The sequence below is a fragment of the Paramisgurnus dabryanus genome, chromosome 19, assembly GCF_030506205.2.
Source record: "Paramisgurnus dabryanus chromosome 19, PD_genome_1.1, whole genome shotgun sequence".
NCBI classification, from domain to species: domain Eukaryota; kingdom Metazoa; phylum Chordata; class Actinopteri; order Cypriniformes; family Cobitidae; genus Paramisgurnus; species Paramisgurnus dabryanus.
In genome coordinates, this window is record NC_133355.1 from 14151960 (window position 1) to 14176463 (window position 24504).

General features: G+C 36.7%; 1 protein-coding gene across 2 annotated transcripts; it reads right to left on the reverse strand.

Moving 5' to 3' along the window:
- Positions 1–683: 683 nt before the first annotated feature.
- med30 (mediator complex subunit 30) lies at positions 684–24184 on the reverse strand. Of its 2 annotated transcripts, none has more exons than XM_065290487.1 (5): positions 24078–24184; positions 23395–23618; positions 23140–23298; positions 17195–17302; positions 684–1217 (listed from the first exon to the last, which is right to left on the reverse strand). In XM_065290487.1, the coding sequence occupies exons 2-5, from the start codon at positions 23545–23547 to the stop codon at positions 1122–1124; spliced, it is 516 nt and encodes a 171-aa protein (XP_065146559.1). In that variant the 5' UTR covers positions 23548–23618; positions 24078–24184; the 3' UTR covers positions 684–1121. The 2 variants fall into 2 exon arrangements, with proteins under 2 accessions (XP_065146559.1, XP_065146567.1); XM_065290495.1 differs by having other exon boundaries at positions 23395–23609; positions 24078–24143.
- Positions 24185–24504: the final 320 nt, after the last annotated feature.

Sequence of the window (24504 nt, forward strand, 5' to 3'; positions counted from 1 at the left end):
AGATACATAGTCTGTTGTTTACATCAGATTTCGCATGAAGGTCTTATCGTCTGAGGACTGTTTGCGTCGTAACACAGTGTATACAAGATTACTCCGGGTTCCAATAACCACGCGTTAAAACTTTGTTTTTAAAAGTAGGTGGGAGTATAATCCATAATATCCAAATAGCGCTGTTATTTCCGTGAGAGATGATAACAGCACAGAGGGTCTCATTCAAGTGACTGCTCTATGCTCTCTAGCTAGCTACCTGGTGGGTGGAGACCTGCGAGTGGGGGTGGTGGGCGGGAAAATTCAAACTGAATGTGACGAAACGGTTTGTTACGTCACAACGGAGCTGAGTTTTAACTGGCGCAATCTGAGACTCAAGGCAGAGGACATTCAGAAACCTGTATCTCACTCAAAACAGCATGGATGGATTTTTTTCCAAGTTTGTATGCGTGTGGGAGCATCAGAGACACAAAATAACACCCCAAAACCCAGAAAAAGTGAGTTTTTCATAATACGGGCACTTTAAGTATAAAGTTTAGTACATTAAACCAGACATACTTTTTACATGGGTGATCAAGGGAATAATTAAAAATTATGATTATAAAGCACTTAAAGCCCTAAACTCAAAATTTGCTCTTTTGGCAAGTTTGTGCTTGAAGGTATTAAACTCTTATATTAAAGACACAGACAAGAGCTGGTACAAGATAATGTTTATGACATATATTGCATATTAATGTGACTGGATCATATAATTGAATATTTCACTTGGTACATTGTATTTTTCTTCCTGTAAATTGCAATTGTATTCTACATAACTTAAAAGAAAATCTATATATTAGGAATATACTCGAGTAAAAGATTCATTTTAAAACGAATCTGCATGATCGTGCAGACCACTCAGACCTTTAAATGTTCATCAGGTTGAAAATTGAAATCCAATGCAGCCAACCGAATGGTATTTCACCCATCAGTTGTGCCTAGCAGAAATTCTTCAGGTCAAACCATCTCTCACTTTCTACCGTATCCCAATTACTGCCGTGCCGGTTTATTCTGTATCTTTAATCTTCCTGTCTTCCCAGTGAAAAGAGAAATGGTGAATGTATCTTCTGTATCCTGACAGTGGTTTCTGTCTTTCAGCTCCTAACGGCAAGCATGGAGTTAATCTCCCAGATGAGGTTTCTGAGCTGGTCCATAATCATCTTCAGCTGTTGATTCTTCTGTTTGAGTTTCTGTGATAAAATCAAAAACAGTTTTTGAGCAGATGTATCAGTTACATGCAGTGTTTGAAAGTATTAAGCTACAAACAGAGATGCCTTTGACTATTTTCTTCAGTAATGTGATGGTTAGCTCGTCTGTTTAAAAATAGTAGTAGTAGGGTTTACTTTAGTAGTGTTCTTGCTTCAGTACAGCTGACATGACTATAGTGGTGTCTACATTTGTTGTCTATTACAGCTTTCTGCTCCTTAGATCAGTATAAGTGCAGTAGCGCTGCACTTATGTAATATCAAATGGTTACAAATTAAATAAAGTAGTGACATCAAATATGACTCAAATGCTTCCAAATCTCATAATTAGATAATAAGACTTTAGCCTAGATTTCACAAATTTGATTTCAATCATTGATTGATTTAACATTGATTTCAATCTTAGACATGACCTTACGCAGTCAAAAGATATCAAGATTATATATTCACTGAATGTTCTTTACATTGTGTAAGATGATCTTAAACAGTAAATTACAAAAAATGTAATTGATACCAAGGATGTGTATTGCATGAGTAAAAGAAAATGAAAAGCAGTGTAGCTTTAGAAAATATGCTACTGAAGTCATGAAGCTTAATCCTGTTACTTTTTTGGTAACACTTTACTTAAAGGGGTGTTCATAAGACTTTATGAACTTATAATCATAAAATGATGTGCCGTGAACATGAAGGAGATTTTGTTCACATTTATGACAACTGTCATTAAGTGTCATTCGTTTAATTATGTAATTTTTAATGCAAAGATGACATTGTTTGAGATGTCTTTGTGACAACTTGACATAAACCAATACATCATAACTTGTCATGACAACTTGACATTACCAAGACAACATAACTGACCACTTTTTACCAGTGAAACAAATTGAATTTGTCATTAAACTGCCATTAAGTGTTAATACTCTGTCAAAAAGTTTAATAATAGCATCATGAATATTTTTCTTGACCTCAACTAGTGGTACAAATATAATTTATAATTTAAATGTCATTAAGTGTTAATACTCTGTCAAATAGTTTTATAACAGCGTCATGAATATTCTTCAGTTCATAATGTTAATTTTAATGTTTAAGTTTCCTTCATGTGTTTAATAATATTATTATTCAATAATAATAATTAAAATTCATAAAATTATATTTTATTGTATTTGGAGACCGATTCCTAAAATTAAATGAAAACAGTACAATAATGGGTTAAGCCATGCAGCATTGGGTCCATATCACTGAAAAAACTGTTAATTACTTAAATTAATTAAATGTTTTGTTAGTTTTTTCTTCTATGTCAGAACATTTAAGAATCCTCTGTGTGAGGAAGATCAAGATCTGTTAGTTGTCAGTTTTTTATAAATTGTGCACATACATAAAGTTAAGTATAATCTTACTTTTGCATTTTGTTAAGGTATTTAAAATTATTTGACATAGTATTAACACTTAATGACATTTAAATGACAGTTTAATGTAATGTTAACCCATAAAGCTAATTATTCTGCTAAGTCATGTTTATGACAGATTTATGACAAGTTATGATGTATTGGTTTATGTCAAATTGTCATAACAAAGACATCTCAAACAATGTCATCTTTGCATTAAAACTGACATAATTGAACAAATGGCACTTAATGACAGTTGTCATAAATGTCCATAAAATCTCCTTCATGTTCATAACACGTCTTATGTCATGATTATAAAGGTATCATGTCATTCTTATGAACACCCCTTCAAATAAAGTGTAACCTTTTTTTAAATCTTTCATTAATCAAACTGACATAACAACAGTGCTGGGTAAAGCCGAGCATCTTTGAGGTTTGATGGTGTTGGACTACAATAGAAGAATGTGCTTAAACCATCACGCCTCATGACGATGCCCTACTGGCCATGTAATAGTGCACCAGTTGTTTACTTGGCACAACTCAGTCTCTTTAAATACTAGTGTACAAGCTTTGTTATCGGCCATCTGTATCCCCATAAGGCCACAGTCGACCTATTTCAATTGAATATGCCACTTTCATTGGGACAGTGCACCGTGTCACAAAGCATTCATCATCTCCACCTTGTTCTATTGTGGGTACAGCCTGTGACTTCAGCTTACTCCAGTGGCTACACAGCCACCTGATCTCAATCCAATACATCACCTTTGGGGTGAGCTGCCGTCTGTACGTGTAGCCTGTAAATCGGTGAAGGCCGTGTGATTGTATCGAGTCAACTTGGCCAGAAACCTCCAAGGAATTCTTCAAGTATGGATTTCATAAATCTTTAGCACAAAGCATTCAGGCAGTTCTGGAGGCAAAAATCTGATCTGCGCTTTACAGGTGCACCTAACATTGGATACTGAGATTCAGCGATACATTTAAATGTTATTATATAGTTAAATACGTTAAAGGGATAGTTGACTTTAAAATGAAAATTCTGTCATCATTTTCTCATCCTCATGTTGTTCTAAACCTGTATGAATTTCTTTTTTCTGATGAACACAAAAGAAGATATTTTGAGAAATGATGGTAAACACACAGCAGAAAGTGACCATAGACTTCCATAGTAGGGAAAAAATATTTTGGAAGTATTGTGATAAATATTTTAATAAATGATTTTAAGTACACAATTGAGGGTACCCATTAAATTCCATCATATTTTTTTATTCCTACTATGGAAGTCTATGGTCACTTACTGCTGTGTGTTTACCATCATTTCTCAAAATATCTTCTTTTGTGTTCATCAGAAAAAAGAACTTCATACAGGTTTAGAACAACATGAGGACGAGTAAATGATGACAGAATTTTCATTTTAAAGTCAACTATCCCTTTAATCTGTAGTGGGGAGGTGCACAATTTGCACAATATTTGCCAGATCAGTATATACTATGGTAATAAAAGCACATGGCTTCTTTCCGGATTGCTGACCAAATGCACTAAATCACCTTTGGAGCAAACCTTAACAAACCCCCTTTGCTCAACGTGCGAGTCACCCTAGAAAAAACATCAGGCAGGATCAGCAGTAAGAGGCGATCCGGCTGAGCTCTTGTCTAACACCATTAAGACACAATAAAGGTAGAGTATAAGTGAACAAGTCCCAGGTGGTATAAAGTAACACCTGGAAAGATCACTACATTGATCGCTGTTTCTCCTGACAGGCAAGGCAGGGTCAACCTGGATCACGACTGCTCAAGGAACAGCAACAGAAAGAGACCTGAGGCGAGCTCAGAGGAGATTGAGAGCTAAAATCTCTCTTGTTTATAATGTTCACTACAGATGCTAGATGTGATCCAGATGGCTTTCAACATTAGGTTTAAGAAGTTACCAAAGAGACGTGTCATCACAAACCACTAGGAGTCAATTTCTTCTGCGAAACGCAAAAATATGAAATACTTCTGCTAGTCCAAGCCCAAACTATTTACAATCTTTAACAACTTATAAATTAGGTTACAAAACTGTTTCCAGACACACCCACTTAACTTTTTTTATGTTAATTCCATCAAAGATTTAAGCACCACAAGTATGCACTTGATTCTGGCTTTGTATATGTTAAATAGTGATGACTTACATTGCTAGACACAATCAAACCTGTCCACCATGACCTTGCTTTACCAATATGATACAGAATATATGTAGGGTTTGTTTGTAGTTCAGTGTCAATAAACAGTTAAGTGGCTTTAGCAGAAGACAATCCGAATAGAGAAAACTTTGATACGGCCAGTCAGTCGCAGACTCAAACATGGCATCTCATTTTACCTCTCCCTTCATCTGATTCTCTCATCGACTCGTGACAAGATCAAAGCAGCTGCACTCGATAATGCGTGCAGTGGGAAGAGTTTTTGATCAAATGCGGGCTTATTAAAATTCAGCTCTGTTCAAATTTGCTGTGTTTTAGACTCTGACTGACAGCTGGATGACGTTCGAACATCAGTGCACCCTTTTACAAGCAAAAATGAGAGCGGTATTTTTTACTTCAGTCAAAACTGTGAGAAACACAAATTACTCTCTGAGTTTTGAGTAGATTAAAAAGTTTTAATAAAAGAGGGCTGATGAGATCCAGTTTCAGCATTATCATATTTCAAATTAGGGTTGTGTGATTATTGAAAATGCACAATATTTTTGATGATTTTGCTGGCTACTGTATGTAAAATTAAGGAGCATTTTAATGACCTAAATAGGGACAGTTCAACCAAAAAGAAAATTCTGTTCACATTTATTCATGTTTTTATTTAATCTGTAAAAGTTTCTTTATTTTGTTGAACAAAAAACAAGATATTTTTTCATAAACGATGGTAAGCACACAGCTGACAGTGTATTTGTTTTCCTGCTATGGAAGTCAATGGGTACCTTCACAATATCTTCTATTGTGTTCAACAGAATAACAGATCAAACTCATACAGATTAAAAATAAACATGAGGATGAGTTAATGATAATTTTTGGGGTGAACTATCCCTTTAATAAACAATGATTTTAATGCACTTTTTCATAGTTTTATACTTTTTTCAATCATATTTTTATGAACCTTTTTTGGCTTTCATGACCCGTAAGACAATGTTTTTATGGAGTCTCTAATTCGGACATCTGTAGCCACACAGCATTTAGAGTTTTGATTCAAATGATTTATAATACTTTTAACTCTTTCCCCGCCATTGACGAGATATCTCGTCAATTAAGAGAAAACGCTTCCCCGCCAATGACGAGATTTTCCGTCTTTCCGCAATACCGTTATTATCCACCAGGTGGCGCCCTTCCGCAACTTTTTAAAACCGGAAGTATTGCCCTATGGCAAGCGGCTGCATGTCTGTGTCTGTTTTAAAGATCGCTCTGAATGGGATCTCTATTAAAGGTCCGTCACAAATATGGAATTATTTTTGCTTTTTGCTCAAAATATGGTGTTTTTGCAAAAACCTACCCATATTCAAAAGCTGATTGCAAAAGAACCACTGAAGGTAGGAAGAAACGTTTTTTTTGTTTGAAAGCAGAGGGTCTGTTCTTTCATTTGGTATATTGTATGTTTATATATTTAAAGAAGAACATTTTCTGGAAGGCATTAAACTTTGGTGAAAATCATGAAAAACGCTGGCGCTGGCTGGCAACTTTTTTTAAAAACGCTGGCGGTGAAAGAGTTAATAAAAAAATGTTTTTAATAATTTCAAATAATCACTTTAAAACACTGATTCAAGCTTCGTCTGTATCATCACTCTAAACATTTGAATCTATTTTGCAACAATGGCTGACTGTCAAAATGGTTCTTATGATTCAAACAACACTTAAACCATTTACTGTATACACAAAAAAATGCTGTGTTATTTCGAGGCTAGCTCATGGCAATTCGTACATATTTTACAAAGTGGCTAATTCGTATTAATTCATATGACCATTTTCGTAGATTTTTGCACGATTTGCCTTTAGGGGGGTTAGGGGTTGGGTTTCGTTATTGTTTGTTATGATAATCGTACGTCGTTTTTGCGTGATTAACTTCGTATGAATTCATACAAATTAGCCAACTCGTAAAATATGTATAAATTCTGTTGAGATCAGGCTGGTTATTTTCAACCCAGTGCTGGAGCAAAAAGGAGCAAAAACAACAAATTAGTTTGTAATTTGACCTACTGGGTTGTTTAAACCTAAAACGCTAGGTTGTTTCAACCCATTTTTAAGTCATTTTCTGGGTTCGTCCCTTTTTGATCCAATGCTGAGTTGAAAATAATTCAACATTTTTAGAGTGTAAGTTAAAAAAATCAAGATAAAAAATATCATTAGAGCTGAAATATACACTGAGATGAATATACTGTATGAGGAGCTCAGATTCAAAAGCCTCTAAATCCTATGGGATAACGATTTAACTGAATGCTCTCGGCACGTATTATATGTCCATCAAATACTTTCACTTAAAATCCCGGCCTTAGGTCATTTAGAAATACTGATTTGTTTCCATTAAGAGTCTGATAAAATGTGCTCATTTACTATTTACAAGAAAACATGTCAGACACACTGAGGGTTTTGCATTTGAGCGCTTCATAAATTTTTCTCTATATTGCAAACTCGATTTCAAATACGAGTCCGGGCTGATCAAAGTACGGCACATTCTAGGAGACAGATCAGGAAAAACGGTAAGATAAAAAACGTGAAAAGGCCTGCAGAACAAGCCTTCGTTATAAAAGCTGTTTGACCTTGGATGCCACATGGCTAATCCGTCTCGTCTCTTCCTGACTCGTTTCAACATTTCTGCTCGCTTGGATTGAACAGGAATTATGCGTGTATATGTCTGGGAGTGATATAAGGGGATTACAGTGACTGAAGAGCAGGGAGGAGTATACCTTATTCTAATCCAGGTGACATCATACCATTCCTGATGCAACCCGAGCAGGATTCAGGCACCTGTCACAAAAGACTTTTCTTTCTGAATTGGCACAGACGTTTCCACGTTGACTATTCAGTATACGATGTGGACGGAGCGTTCTTTTGGCATTATACTGCAGAATAGGAAAAAGCTGAACGAGCTTTATCAGCTGTTTATTTTGATCAAAGCTGAAGCCAGATGGCCTGCTGTGTGTTATATGAGAGGACTGCTGATGGCAAGAATGTAGCAAATTTCGAGTGACAGAAGTCTATTGTATTATCACACAACGACCCCTCAAAAACTTTCCTTCAATAAGTAAAGAAAGCAGTTTGTATAATTAAGCAAAACATGATATGTTTTCAAAGCTAGCAGGCACCATAACAAAAATCAATATTTTTTGTATGTTATTAGGAGTACAAGTGTGTACGTGAAATGTTAAAGTATTGAAGGTTGTCTTCATTGATTACTGCTTTGCTCCATACCGTTTTTCAATCTTTCAAACCCAAACTGCTGTCAGCCTGGGCTATGGATCGTGCTGTTATTGTTACTCTGTTTACAGTGCTTGTATCAACCCTCCATGACCATTTCCTGCCCACTCTCCCTGCGACTATAAACACGGTTGTACGTATGTAGGCCGTCTACCGCATTAACATAAACCTAGCCGGTTGCAAATGATTTGCAAATTATCCCCTTTCCTCTTTCAAATCTCTTATTATTTCTTGTTCCACCAGAGCAATTCATAAACAAAAACCTTAACTCAATTAAACACATAATGTTCAGGTTGAAAAGTTCATCAGATCTTCAAAGCGGAGCTAAACGGTGCGCCGTGTGCGAGCGGTGCAGCTGGGGAAGTGGGGGAGGACAGGTTGATGAAGGTATAAAACAAAGAGGAACCAAAGCTCATCACATTGCGATGAGACTGAGACGCCAATTGAGGGAGGAGATCTCATCAGATCAGAGGTGAAAGATGTTGTTCAATGGAAGAGCAGGAAGAACGATGGAACGATGGCAGCTGACGTCATTTCTTGTTATAAGTTTTTTTATATGGCTTATTGAAATGCTTGATTCTGATTGGCCAGTCGTGAAATTTGCAGGTTAGTTATTTTTGCACTTAAAACTAATAACATACGGTAACAAGGATGCTGCAAATCATTTTGCAAATATTACACAAAAATTATATATAAATGTCTTTTAATAACATATATGACATTATATTTACAAATGATTAAACCAAATAGTGTGTTTGTGACATTTGAACGTCTTGAATATCATCTTAAAACCAAAATTATAAAACGGCCAGTTCTGGTTCTTCATTCTGATTGGTTGAAACGCGTTCTAAGCCGTGATAAAATACCCCGGTAGACCCACGGTTCAGACCACATTACATAAGTATCACTGCGCCACTGTTGCTGCGTACTGATCTATGAAAATAAACACCAGTGTCTTTGATCATATTTTTAATTTGTCTACAATTGCACAATTAATGGCGATATCCTGATAAATGTCAATCAAAAGAGAAAACGTTCCCTAAGGAGTTTATAAATCAAATCCGTATTTCCGCTATTATCCACTGGGTGGCGATGTTACCCAACTTAAACACTGACGCATTCACTCAACACTAAAAACAGCGTTTTGATCGTGGCTCTGAGGCTATGTTTACACGTGGGTTATTTTCATAAACGGACATTTCAACCTCTCCGGTTTCAAAAATAATATCGTGCACACATGTCAGTTTTCAGAAAAGTGTTTATTTACACGTACCCGTGCATATATGCCGTCAAGAGAAGCTCAAGCCCACGTCAGCCAATCACCGGCTGCGCTGGTGGTGACGCGAACTGGTCCTTCATGTTGGAGGAAGGAGTTGTTGCAGTAGGTGATCGATGACGTCAAAGTACCGCGAGAGCGAGTTGAGGAATCATACGTAGAGGTCTAATTTCGAATCACTCTCGCGGTACTTTGACATCATCCGTTGCAGCGCCACATGAAGTCAAACACGCGTAAAATTGCTGACCTCAGAGCACTCGTCTTTGCTCCTCGACATAATGGAGCAGCTGTATTTGCAAATACAAACACACGAAACGAGTTTGCACGAACATAAATGTGATCTTGGAAGCGTTCAGAGTAGCAGTTACATGTTAACATGGGTCGCACTTTTGACGTAGGTGCGAGCTCTGGTGCATACTCTGTGACGTTGCCTGCTTAAACATCCGTTTGTCTCACTTTACATGCAACCGAAGATTTTCAAGATCTCCACTCTGGCCGGAGTTCTTAGAAACAATCGGTTTCAGAGGCGAGTTCTCCGTTTGCGTGTAAACGAGGGGCACAAACGAAGGTAAATCTCTCAGTTTTTAAAAATAACCATGTAGGTGTAAACAGAGCCTGAATCTCATCTCTTACAAAGTTCTTCACAAAAAATAGAATTATCTCCGCTTTTAGCTGAAATTTGAGAGGTGATAAGAGAACAAATGAAGGTAGGATGAAACAGGGTTTTTAAAGCTGAGGATCTGTTCTTTTATTTGATATTTTATGTTTATTTAAAGAGGATAATTTTTTGTAAGGCATTAAACTAAAACTGGGTGGCAACTTAAAAAAAAACGCTGACGGGGAAAGGGTTAAGCATGCTTCCAAGCATATTTGATCATCACTTCAACAGTTGCACAATATAAATGTTAATGTATAAATTAGATGAATGGTGATTTATTTAAATAAACACCACAGTCTTAAATCATATTTTCATTGTGTCCTCTGTTTGGCGGAAGAGTAATATATATAATAACCGTTTTATAAACGCAATAACCCCCGCGAAGCAGTGGGGTTACAGTGCATTTTATAACAGCTAAGGGGGTTTTACGCCCCTTAGCTGTTATAAAATGCACTGGTAATCCACTGCTTCGCGGGGCTTATTGCTTTAATAAACAAAGGTTTGCATTTAATGAGTGGTTATTCTACAGGTAGGTTAGTCTTCCCAGGTTTAAAATCAACTGGAACTAAATGCAACATTTCTTTACATTCAGAAGAAATCAAACCAATGATCCAATGCTTTACCAAAAGTGGTCCCTTAATATATGACAAATGGTTGAAGTGCTTTGTCCCAAATAATGCAACCGATGCATACTTGAAAGCTTGTAATGGAGAAAACATTATTTTTTTTGAATAATAAAGACTCACTGATGAATCATTCACAATAAGACCTAGAATATAAATAAGGTTTCTTTAAAGGACAGATCTAGTGATTCCCAATCAGGCACGTCTTTGCATCTTTTTACAGCGAACTCTTTCATCTCCTCTCAGACTGTCAGGGGCTTATTACATCTGGCTTCAATGAGTGCTTCCCAGGCAGCATAAGGAGGAGATGAGCATAGAAATCTTTCAGAGAAAGTGTGGCAGTAATTCCATTTTAAAGCCCAAAGAGAGAGAGAGAGAGAGATGTCATTTTAGCCTCTTGGTCTTATGGAAGAAAAAACTTTAGGTTTGCCTGAGAAGACAAAAATGGTTTGTTTTAAAAATAAATCTCATTCCCTCACGGGCAGCAAGCCAAAAAGGGCATATCAAAAAGCAGTGCAAGTTCATATTTAGATATGGAGGGTGAATCTTTATCATTTGATGACTGATATTCTAAAGAACATCCAGTGGCTGTGACTAAACTTTAAAGGTGAAGCGTGAAATTTATGTGCCACTTGAAGAATCAGCAAAAATGTAAAAATTAATGACATTTCAAACACTCCATCTTACTTTAGTCAGAAAAACATACAGCCCCACAACATGCAGATAAACTTTAAACTGCTCTGTTCTCACTTAAATGGATACTGCAGCCAAATATCAAAATTACCCAATGATTTACTCACCCGTAAGCAATCAGAGATACACATGTCTATCATCTTTCAGACAAGAACATTGAGTTATTTTAGTTCTGGCACTTCCAAGCCTATAACAGGGATGAGGAAAACCCCAAAAGTGCATTCATCCTTCACAGGTAATCCACACGACTCCAATGGGTTAATAAAGGTCTTCTGCTGGTAATCGATGCAATTTTATAAGAAAAATATCCTTTTTTTTTACTTTATTTCAAACTTTTTCTTTAAAATAATTATAAGCTTGGAAAAGCAAGGACATTAACCAAAATAACTCCAAATGTATTCGTCTGAAAGATGATGGACATATGGGTGATTCTCAAGAAATCCAGACTTAGAAGGAGTCCAGCAACAGATTTTTTTTAAAAGCCCTTGAAGCCATTTTTTTTTTTGCACATATAAGATTAATGTCTGAACTTACTATAACCATTATTTTTTAGAGGATTTAAAAAATATTACCTATAGAATTAATTATACTTTTTAGAATATCCTTATCAAAAATGATCATTACCGCAACATGATATTACATTAAATATATGCATTTACAAACTCATGTTTCGGTAATGAGAACTGAAAAGTTTTCTAGGTACTATGACAAACAAAATTCCAACTTTTATCTTGAGAGAAAAAATAAGAACTGCTTACCTGGTAGCCATCTTGAGTGTCACAGTCAATTATGTCCCTTCCAACTATTTTTTTTTTTTTTTAAATGTTAGTTCCTTAAACAATGACGGAAAATTGTTGTGGAGGATGAGAAAATTGGTCTTGGACACATTTATATTACTTATTATTGTCTCTACATTTACCAATGATCACTAAATAGCACATGTTTCTTTACTGAAAATGTTTATAGTATAACATGCACTGAAGCTTTTTATTTTTTAGATTTTTTTAATTACAAATATTTCCAAGCCAAAGAACCAAAATCCAGTCATGAACACGTTGCAGTCCTGAAAATTTTCCCCTTAAATGTGGAAAAATCAACAAAATTGGTGTTTATGATGTCATTTGAAATCATGTGTAAAATAATACATAAAGAAATGTTTATAACTGTATGCTTCTTATTTTTATAGTATTTACTTATTTATCAAAATGTTTCATGACACCTCATAACTCTAATTTCACGAGAATCAACCACATGCATCACGGATACCTTGACATAATTTTAATATTTGGCTGGAGTATCCCTTTAACTCTTTCACCGCCAGCGTTTTTAAAAAAAGTTGCCAGCCAGCGCCAGCGTTTTTCATGATTTTCATCAAAGTTTAATGCCTTCCAGAAAATGTTCTTCTTTCAATATATAAACATACAATATACCAAATGAAAGAACAGACCCTCTGCTTTCAAACAAAAAAAAACGTTTCATCCTACCTTCAGTGGTTCTTTTGTAATCAGCTTTTGAATATGGGTAGGTTTCTGCAAAAACACCACATTTTGAGCAAAAAGCAGAGATAATTAAATTTTTTTGACGGACTTTTCATAGAGATCCCATTCAGAGCGATCTTTAAAACAGACACGGTCATGCAGTCGCTTGCCATAGGGCAATACTTCCGGGTTTAAAAAGTTGTGGAAGGGCGCCACCTGGTGGATAATAGCGCTATTGCGGAAAGACGGAAAATCTCGTCATTGGCGGGGAAGAGTTAAATAAGGCCATAGTCACACGGCCAAAATAACTGGTGACTGTGTTTCACTCATTGCAGACAAAATATCTTTTTCATTAACTGGGGTTTAAAACAACATTATAATAAAAGTGGCTTTAATTTGCTGTTAAAATGTTAAATGCAACCGTTACTTAAAAAAAAACGTAATTATTCGTACACAAACAGCAATTCCGAAGAGCAACCCGTGCGAAACATTGTCTATTTTCAGCGTGCCCCGAGCAAGCTGGGCCTTTCTCCCTGACCCCCCCGTGTACCAATTAAAAAGGCTCTAATGGATGACATATGAACTATCTAACCACGTGGAGAATTGAGTGCCTCCCGTGAGCAGGCGTGCCATCCTCATGTGCGTATGCAGACTACAAACCCTCCTCATTATGGGTTCTGGGTGTTTGTTTATTCGGTGCAGAGCTCCGCTACGGCCCCTCAGCCCCATCCCTGTTTCGGAGATAACAGAAAGTGCCTTTGCTACTGCTGTTCATTACGCTGAGGGTATCTATCCTATTTGAAATTACAAACATTTACATTTCTCACTTTCTCATTTGAATAAAGAGGACAGACGGGGTAATTAACAGGGTATTAAAAAACAGTCAAGGAGAGGAAAAAGAAAGCGAGAGAGAAGGCAAAAGAAAAGAGTAGTGGAGAATAAATGAGAGCAGCCATCTCTCCAAGGCCTTCTTAATGGGCTGTGACAGGAATTTATTAACAGTTAAAGCAGTATTCAATCAAAGCGTTTCCCTGGATGAATTGACAGCGCGTCGAATACAGTGGACCTTTGGATGGCCTCACACATCTGTGGAGCCCCGAGGGACCTCAAGGATTCTGGCACCAGACTCGTATGAAAGTCAAAAATGTAGCGGGGGGTCGACAGGCTCGGAGATGGTACGGTAAATTGTACTCCAGTGTCAGTCGATGCATATTTCACCCTTGTGCTTGTTTACGTCGATGGCCTTTTCACATGCTAGGCAATTTGTGCTGTTGCTTTCACCCTAAATTGCATAGAAATTTAGTGGATTCATTTCTGGGACACCAAAATACCCAGTTCATTCCACCTCAGAGATTTTGCTTCAGCAACAAAGAGGGTAAAACAAGGTAGGCTAATAATAAAAAGCTATAATAAAACTCTCCAGAACTCGTACAAGATGTATGATTACAGATCAGTCAAAGTGATGAAGGCCACTCTCTTGCGCTACAGATTGCAGGGCTATAATTCAGCCGGGCCATGACAAACAGCAATTACCACAATCGACAGATAACAAGAGAAACGTGATCATTCAGAGACAGGACGTCCCATAAAACAGTGGGGTATTACCATACTTATGCAATACATTTCTCCAGAACTTCACAAATGCGAGGAGCTCCAACATTCATGAATTCAGTAAATCAAGCCTGGGCATCACTGGCATAATGATGGCACTCAATCAACAGGTCAGTAGAATGACTCTATTATAATGCGCAACCCATCTTACAATCTGATGAGTCAGACAGCCAGCATTGTGTTTCAACAAACTGACCTGATAGCTAATTTTCAATCATCTACGGCCTCATTACTTTCACCACTCTGTCCATTTCTGTCTATCTGTCTGTTCATTCATCCATTCAGTACTGAGAGATTCTCAATCTGGGGAATATTTCTGTACGCAGGATGATTTTTCATCAATCTTTTTTAAAAAACTAATTCAAAAGATTTAAAAGGTAGATTAATGTCTTTATTTTTTTTATTGCTTTTCCTAATTTTAAGAGTATATAGGCTTGTCCTCTATGCAGAGTTTTAACTTTAAATCTACAAAATCAGGGACATTTAACTTTTTTCTAAGTTATTTCGAAGGTTTTTAAAAAAGACAATAAATAGTTGCAATAAGTATTTAGACAATTTGTATAAATTTCTGTTTCTGTGGTACACGGTAAAAAAAGGTGAGAATATGGCCCCTGGCTTTCATAATGTACACCTTTGTACATAAAGAGTAGAGATGCACCAATAAATAGTTTAAAAACAGTCGACAGTCATGGCCGATATATCATGTCAATCAAAAGAGAAAACAATGGAAATGCAATGAATTTAAAGGAAAACACCACCGTTTTTTTTTTTCAATATTTTAATATGTTCTTACCTCAACTTAGACAAATGAATTCATGCCTATCTTTTATCAATGCGTACAATTAATCTTTGTACATGGCTTTGTGAATGTGTTAGCATTTATCCTAGCCCCCATTTTTTCCTTAGGATCCAAACAGGGATCAATTTAAAGACACCAAACACTTCCATGTTTTCCCTATTTAAAGACTGTTACATGAGTAGTTACACGAGTAAGTATGGTAGCACAAAATAAAATGTGGCGATTTTTTAAACAGATAAAAAATGAGTACTATATTGTGTGGCGGGAGAGCACTTAGTTTGCAGCACTTAAAAAAATGCCACGTTTTAATTTGTGGCACCATACTTACTCGTGTAACTACTCATGTAACAATCTTTGAATAGGGAAATCATGGGGGTGTTTGGTGGCTTCTAAATTCATCCCTGTTTGGATCCTAAAGAATAAATGGGGCTAGGCTAAATGCTAACACATTCATGGCGTGCTGTACAAAGATTAAGTGTACGCATTGATAAAAGATAGATATGTTTTAATTTGTCTAAGTTGAGGTAAGAACATAGTAAAATATAAAAAACAGTGGTGTTTTCCTTTAAGCATTGTGTATAGAAAATTTAAAGAAACATCTCATCTATATAAATATATATATATATATATATATATATATATATATATATATATATATATATATATATATATATATATATATATATATATATATATATATTACATTAAGAAAGTGTAATCTTCGTCGGCGCAAATAGCCCTGTGGTTAGTGCGCCGACATATAGCGCCAGTGCGCTCACGGCGACCCGAGTTTGATTCCTAGCTCTGTGGTCCTTTGCCAGTCCTGCTCCCCTTTCTCCACCCAACACTTTCCTGTCAACTCTCTACTACCACACTATCCAAAATAAAGGCATGAAAGGCCCTAAAATTATATTTAAAAAAAAGAAAGTGTAATCTTCAGAATTTAGTTAATGCAAGTAAATATAACCACCAAATGTATCTGTATCGACATCGGTATAGGCAAATATTACCCTGAATTATCGTTTATCGTTATTGGGGAAATTTTATATCAGTGCATAAGTTAATATTAGTACCTCAGAGGTACATATTGGTACCAAATGTATGTATACGTATCTGTACCTAAATAGTACATATTAACAAATTTTTAAAGGGTACTGTCCCATTTTTTTTTCTCACAGTGTAGGGCACTTTATTAGCTGTGCAAAAGATTCAATCCGAACAACAAATGTTAATCATACGCAACAGTAAATATCTACACCATCACACACATTATTCCAACATGAAGGTTAATCAAGGCCAAATTCACACCTTTTTTTCCAAGTGATAAATGTTGTAACCTGTACGAAATTTTTCAAGATTTCAAGAAGTCAAAACACTCCCTAATTGAAGAATTACCTTACTATAAACATTGCTTCAACAATGCTCCCTCTCCTGATCTTGAACGCATTAAAGATTCAATCTGTATCCATCCATCCATCCATCTATCTACTGTACTTGATTTCTCTATAGATCCATAAGTAAGATTCTGCGTGCATGCATATTAACAGTCCATCAATCCCTCCATTACTCTTATAATCCGCCACACCGCGGTCCATATTGATTCGTCCCATGTCTTGGAGTACAGCTGGCTGCTACCACACAGGCAGATGCTGCCGAGCAGTATCACATCTGCTTCCCATATTTTGATACAACCCTGACTTCCCCTGAGTTTGACATTCTTCATTCCCCAGCATGGTCTCCTCTTCCAGCTTGTTATTTGCAGCTGGCCGGTAAAAGCTCCAGCGCCCTTGTCGCACAAGCATTTCCTTGCCGCCTGCCTTTCGCGAGCATGCTGCCGTATTAAATATGCCTGACTCGATGGCAGGGGTGAGATCGTTTGGATTCCATTGCGAGAAACTCAAGAAATCTGGTCGGGAGCCATCAGGTCAGATTTAAAATATCACGGCTTCATTATAAGTGTGAATGCTGCAGATATCTCTGTAATGTGTTTCATGTTTTTTACTGTTCTAACCTTATTAACTTCCAGTACTTCTCTTCTCTCCTCACTAGTTGCACGCATCTGATTGGCCACACGGTCATCCAGTTTAGAGCTGTCATCTTCGACGTAAGGAATAAGTTGCTGAAAAACAGAGAAACGTGAAAACAATCAATACCAAGCTTTTGACGACATCAGTTGTTTCGCATTAATTTACACCCTATATAAAGATTAAAGAGTAAGTAAAATCTAAAGAAAAAAACAGTGATCTCATTAAAGAGGTTTGAACTTTAAAGATGCTGAAAATAACTTTTACACATTAAAGGCGGGGTGCATGATCTCTGAAAGCCAATGTTGACATTTGAAATCGCCTGAATAAACACGCCCCTACCCCAATAGAATCTGAACCTTCTTTTGATAGACCCGCCCCACACACATACGCAACCCATCCAACAGTGTCATTTAGTAGACACGCCCTTTACTCCTGATTGGCTACAAGTGTGTTTGGTAGTTGGCCTGACTCCCTTTTCCAAAGTGCTTTCAAAAATCATGCACCCCGCCTTTAAATGTCCCTATAACCTGACAAAATTCACTGTAGCTGTGTTTGCTTTAGGCTTCGTTAAAAATAATTAGGGGTGCAACCTGATCATTTTTATCCAATCAGATTAGTGCCTGACACAAATTTTATGTTAACAAATACCTGAACACTTTAACCAGAAATAACCATCTAAAACTTTTCTCATTCAAGACTTATACTACATTATATTATGCAACAAATAGTATTGCATGGTCCCCCTAGGCCTAGGATAAACTTGCTCAGTGCCTTGCTCAACGGCAGAATGATGATTTAGGTTCATAGGCACAGCAATTCTCCACTTCATGAATTGCCACCCTTCTGGGGTATAAACCGCCAACCTTTATACTACTTTTAACACAAGCCAGAGGGCATTGCTAAACTAGTTCAAGAAATGACTCAATGATTTTTTTATGGAGTTCAGTTTTAGTTCAATACGGTACCTTGCAACCCGCACCAATAAATACAAGCATCAGACAGTAGAGTAGTTTGCGCATTTGCTTGCCACAGGCAACTTAGTTTCTTCCTAAAAAAAAATCTTTGTGGACCGAAAGATAAATTCTGATAACATTTTGGACGCACCTGAAGATTAAGATTTAAAGCAACACCAAAGAGTTTTTTTTACCTTAAAATAACGTTTCCAAAAAAGTTTCAGTGGATCATCCACTCAAAACAGGGTGAATGGCACTTTCACATTCGCTTTGCAGCCCTCTATCGGCCAAAACCGCACTAAAGAAGTTTCCAACCGTCGGGTAGTGGTCCTGTAGTTCGAGTGAAAACTACAAAAATTTGCTTTACGGCAGACCTACAATCCAATCAGAGCCAGCTATGCTTCAGTATTTACGACAGTGCTAATGAACAATTACGCATCTAACCTGTAGGGGGAGCAAAGAGCAATAACTCTTTAGTGTTGCTTTAACATTAAGCCATGCAATATCCAACATATTTTAAATGGTTGACAAACACTACAATGGTCTGAATATCATTTTGTGCAAATATAAATTGTGCTATTGTCTCTCGACTATAAAAAAGCTTAAGAGATGAGATTGTAAGAATGTAAATCCTGTTAAATCTGCGGTGAATGGAATGTTGCATAATTAAAAAAGCTTTTATTAAAAGCCTATACAGAGAAACACAAACAACATCTTAGGTTTAAGGTCTTACAACACAATTGCCATTAATTGTATTTGGTCCAAAAATAATTGCAACCTTTCGGTTTTAAATGAAGTTGACTGAATCTCACAAATAGTCTGAGCCCTTCAACAGCCTTGGACAGGGTCTATATAAAGCAGTTTACTAGAACCTTCAAATAAATCTCTTTAAATTAACCCCTGATATGATGTTTTTGTGTTCAAGACAATAACTTGAATATGTCTACCCACAAATTCTGTCTGAAATTCTTAAAGTGCTTCATTCTTATTGTATTCCATCATTCTTGACCTTGCCAGGCAAACAGTAGATCTGCTGGCACCAGATCGTGGTCTCCTTGGTTTAACATCACAGTGACACCTGCTGGTGTTTTGGAGGAATCAGAGCAAGCAAGAAAAACACCCATATTTTTGCACTGGAAGGAAAAATCCATTATGTATGAGTTTTGCCATAACAGCCATGACAAATGCTTTCCAATACTGAAGACAGCTTTATTTAAATGGTATACCTATTATTATCAAGAGATATTTGCTGCTTTATGCATTTGATTATTTCATTCCATAAACATTCAAAAACTTATTTATCAAATTGCTTAAATTTCCCCTGATCAAACTACTCATGAACTGGCATCCAGTTTCACAAGCTAATGATATTTGTTTCATTAATTATTACTGGGTTATGTACCAGCTTGTTCCTGAAACAATAATAAGCTGGAAGTAAATAACATCCTACCACAATTTTATCACTAATATCTGATTAGATCTTTCATGCCTGAACACACATACACTACATCTGTAAAAAAAAAAAAAGAATCAATGCACAGTCTAAATGATGTATCATTTAAGCAAGCAACAGAAAAATCAAGCCAGTCATTCTGTATTCGGCATAATCACTCGAATTTTGTGGTTCTGTGGTTTCAACAACAGACCCTACAGGCTGCAGGCGGTTACATGCCAGCTGAGAAAAAGGAAGAAGGAAAATTTGATCATATGAAACGCCAGGGAAAGAAAAAGAAAAGCCCCTGGCAGATTTTTCAAGGAAGTGAATGCAGTAAACCACAGGCACCGCAGAGAGAAAGAGCGAAGACACAAGCTGCAGGATTGAATTAATTAGCTCTAGATCCGACAAATTCCAGAAGAAAACATGAACAAAATACGATCCCAGAGCCAAACTCACATTGAGTTTCCAAGGAAGTACCCACCTGTTGGCAAGTAAGAGCCAGCTAGTTAATATAATGCACATAACACATTACTCAAGGGCCGGGCACTGAAAGATGGATGCCGCCTGCCAGCTGACTGAAATAAACGATTCTGCTCAGTTCCCTGAGTTGATTACTTTGAGGGAACTGAGGTGGATGGAAAAACTGAGATGGTAAATGAAATGACACGGCTATTTCACTTTCCTCGTGCAGGAAATTCCACTGTTGGGATCCTGTGATTGCCTGCTTTGGAAAATGCTGACAAAAGGGAATTTGCCAGCTGTTCATTACCAAGCACTGGAGCTAATGTGCAATGTGATGAGGTAATGCCACTGATTCCATTACTGCACTTCCTGTACGGGAAGGCGCTACAAGTTCCCCTGAAATCAGTGGAGGATCTGCCAAAATAACTTTACATTGAACACAGGGACTTTTTCTGCTAATGCGAAGGAAGAACCTGAATCTTCAGCTCTCTAGGCAGTTGTTAATACAGCAGATCTAATGACTTTGTCCCACTGCTGTGAGAAAAGCTTGCACAAATGATTGAATGGTTTGACGACTCAACAGACCAATTGTAGACTCAATTCCATTCTAAGGGGGACTTCAAAATAAACGGTGGAAAGAAATTTAGAGTTGTTTACTGTATTTGAACACACTGTCTGCAATGTTTTGGCACCTGATTCAATAAAGAAATATGCAAATCAAGCAAGGTGCAAACAGTGCTGAATGCAAATTGCTTCAAATGATTAAGGCACAGTCTATAATAAGCATCAAATGTTTGTGCTGAAAACAATGACTATGACTTAAATATGACAGGTGTAGTGCTAAACCAGTGCATACTGTATAGCAAACTGGACTGAGGATGGTCAAGGAAAAAGATCTGTCCTGAAATACTCTGTACCAGAGCTGTGCAGCTAGTTATTTCAAACCAAGGTTTTAATCTACACATCACACGTGTGTAAAATGTTAGCTCACCCAATATTTGCTGTTACTTATGCGGCATTCGGCCATCCATCCATGACATTGTTCCTTAAGTAGAAGAGTAAATATGTTTTTAGCTAGCTTGCCTGAGGGTAAGTAAATTAAAAGCAAATTTTATTACTGGGTGACCTAATGCTTTTTTGCATGCTAAATGTACAAATACATTCCCAATTGGACATGTTATACTTCTTATGATTCCCAGGTAGCCTGCCTAGGTTTCCTAGATTCTCACAGCCTAAGCTATCCATCTTATTTTTGACGTAAATGTGGGCACTGCCATCTTTGAGCTCCTTCGCAAAAGACTTCCGGTGAGCCACTACAATTAATGGTAGTCGTATTGCGAGGGACACAAGTGTGCCGTTTTGACTGGCTTAATAATGTTTATTATGAATCCAGGAAGACCGGCATAATTTGTGCAGTTAGGGGTTGCCATAATAGCTGGTACAAACGCAGTAAATCACTACGAAACATTTGTTTTAACCGTAATACAAGCACAAGAACCGAATGTGTATGTGGCGGATGTGCATCCATTATCCACACATTCATCCAGTAAAACTTTTCATAGACACTGCCAGTGAACAATAAAAAAACAAATAATATTATGCTGATAAAAATATGCTGATTTAGCTGATTTATTTATTATGTTACCATTATAACAAAAATGCGATTACATTACAGAATAAATACGACATAAACTCCTTGTTTATAATAGTTCGTAATGTGTTTGCGCTTACTTTTGTTATGTTTTAAATGCATTTTTTTTTTAAATAAGCAAATAATTTTATAAGATCATGTGTTATCTACTGCATAATAATATTTTCATAAAACAAAAACAATACTGAATACATGTAGTAGTTTAATATGTTAAGTTTTGTTTTTTCAAATAATTTACAATGCGTGAAGCTTTATGTGTTGCCATAAAAACTCAAAAAAGTCAATTAAAAATTGTCATTAAAAAAACTCACACCAGTGGGACAGTTGTGACATTTTAAACCATCGCCTGAAAAGGTTAAAAACACAAAGTATTGGTATAGTCCATGTACAAACACTCGACTAACTTTCCCATTGTAAAGATACTGATTTGGCCCTATGCTTTTTTATTTGCGCATTGAAGACCCGTCACCAACAACATGAAATGATTGAATATATCTTCATATGATATATCAGGCCACTTCTTAATTTTATCCTCCCACTGGGTAATACATGGCAGGTGAAGTAAATATTTACCATAACTGTTTAAATCATGTTGTTATGCATGCTCCCACAACACTGTTTTCTACCGGCTGGCTATTGAAACAGAAATACGTAACATCACTTACATCCACATTTGAAAATACGGTGGATACATTCTATACATACTTCCAATCACAGCTAAATTAAAAAAATATATATATTACAGATGTTTCTATGGGTTGCTCACTCCCAGACGCCACAGAAGTACTTTTGTGAAGTACTTTTGTGAAGTAAGAAAAACAAGTGAGTTCTTGAGCTTTTCTTACAAATGCAATAAAGTTTTTTGGGTGAAGGTGAGTCCGTGAGAATCTGAGTTTGACTACATCACTTCAATGCAAATGTGAGCCCAAAATGGGGGAGGATGTTTCCTCAACTGCAACTTGAAAGGAATTATAAAAAATGCTCGGGAGCTAGATTTCACAATGCGCACTAATTAAAAGTTTGTAGGCAAACACATGTTGTGAATAGCGAAAATTCCCTGATGAACAAGATCAAACAAACCAACTTCTGAGTGCACAAGCTGTACTTTTACAAATGAAATACACTTAAATGAACTCAAGAAAGGACCATGCCTGGGTTTTAGGACTACATAGCAATTCTATTCGTATGAAATATTTAAATCTTCAATTTAATACTTTTATTGTTTGTAATGTTTTTATTCATTTCAATTAATATCTGTCCAGGTTCCCACTAGAATAGAAGGAAAATGAAAACACCCCAAAATGAATGTTCTGTCATCACTTACTCTCATCCATTTTTTGGATAAACTATCCCTTTAAACGGAAACTCGACTTCTTATTAAAAACTAAATGTAAAAACAGGGTTTACAGAGAGGGTGAATCTCACCTCAGGAGGTATGGGATCAAGACCAGCGCAATTCTCATTGCATTTGTCATAAACGAGACGTAGCTTCCGGAAAAGTACGGCGAGCATCCGCAAGTGTTCCTGCAGTTTTCCCAACCGGTCCTGATGAGTGTTAGGATGATAAGTCACTCCATTCGGGAGCTTAGTGAGAAGACAAGGACAAAGAGATCAGATCAAAGCAGACAGACATAGACACAGCAGCATACGTTTTAAAAACTGTAGATGGAATTAACTTACTTGCATGTTTCTTAGCAGCTGAAAAATCTCCATGGTTCGTAAGACGATGTCCTGAACCGTCTCCTGCCCGATCCGGCATAGTGAGGCTGTGTTCACATCCCGTGTAGCCTGAGCCTGTTGCCCGGGAAACGGGGCCAGAGGAGGGGTTGTCATGGGGACAGTTGGATGCAGGCACTGATGGCTGGGTGGCTACTAAATAGGACTTCGGGGCATGCCTGTTAAAACTACAGTGTGTGTGTGTATATATATATATATATATATATATATATATATATATATATATATATAGAACAAAATATTGTGTTAAATTAATTATACTGTACACGTGCAGAAACAATATTATTTTTATCTTATCTTTACTAAACCATACAAAAACAATATTTTGCAAAAACAATATTTTAATCTTATCATTATTAAACCATACAACGTGTATATAAAACAATAGGCGATTAATACACGGCATACACATGCAGTTTGGCCATTGTGGAAGGATGTTTATTATGTAGCTTTACATTGAGCTACTGTCATCCAACCTTGAATGTATAACGCAGTAACGTGAATAAAATCTCATTTTAGAACCAACCAGCCATACGTAGGTATGTGGTATAAACACAAACGTTGTTTATTCAGTGCAAAAAATGCAAATTGTATCAACCGCTGTAACATAAGAGACGTTTAAATACCTTTTGCACTTTGTTAGTCTTGTTGACAAGACGTCATTTTTCCGTGCTGCGAGTGTGATCTCGTCGGAGACGGTCATCGCGAGAGTTTACAGTCATCCTGCAACGTAGGCTAACCCATTCCCATTGGCCGTGCTCGGCTACGAGGCGCGATGAAAACTGCATATGACATCTAAGTATCGCGAGAGCACGTCGAGAGCAGTACTTTCAAATCTTTCTCGCGGTAGTTCAATATCATATCTGGATTGGTCTGCGCAGGCCGTATGAAGTCGAACACACCAGTGAATAAAGTGAACTAAACCTTTAAATATTTTCTTATTTTGCTTTACTTTTGATATTTTACATAAAAACTCAATATGCATCTACTTTAAATAATTGACTCAACAAACTTCAATTTTCTAAAAATGTTTGATACTAAACTAAACAAGCA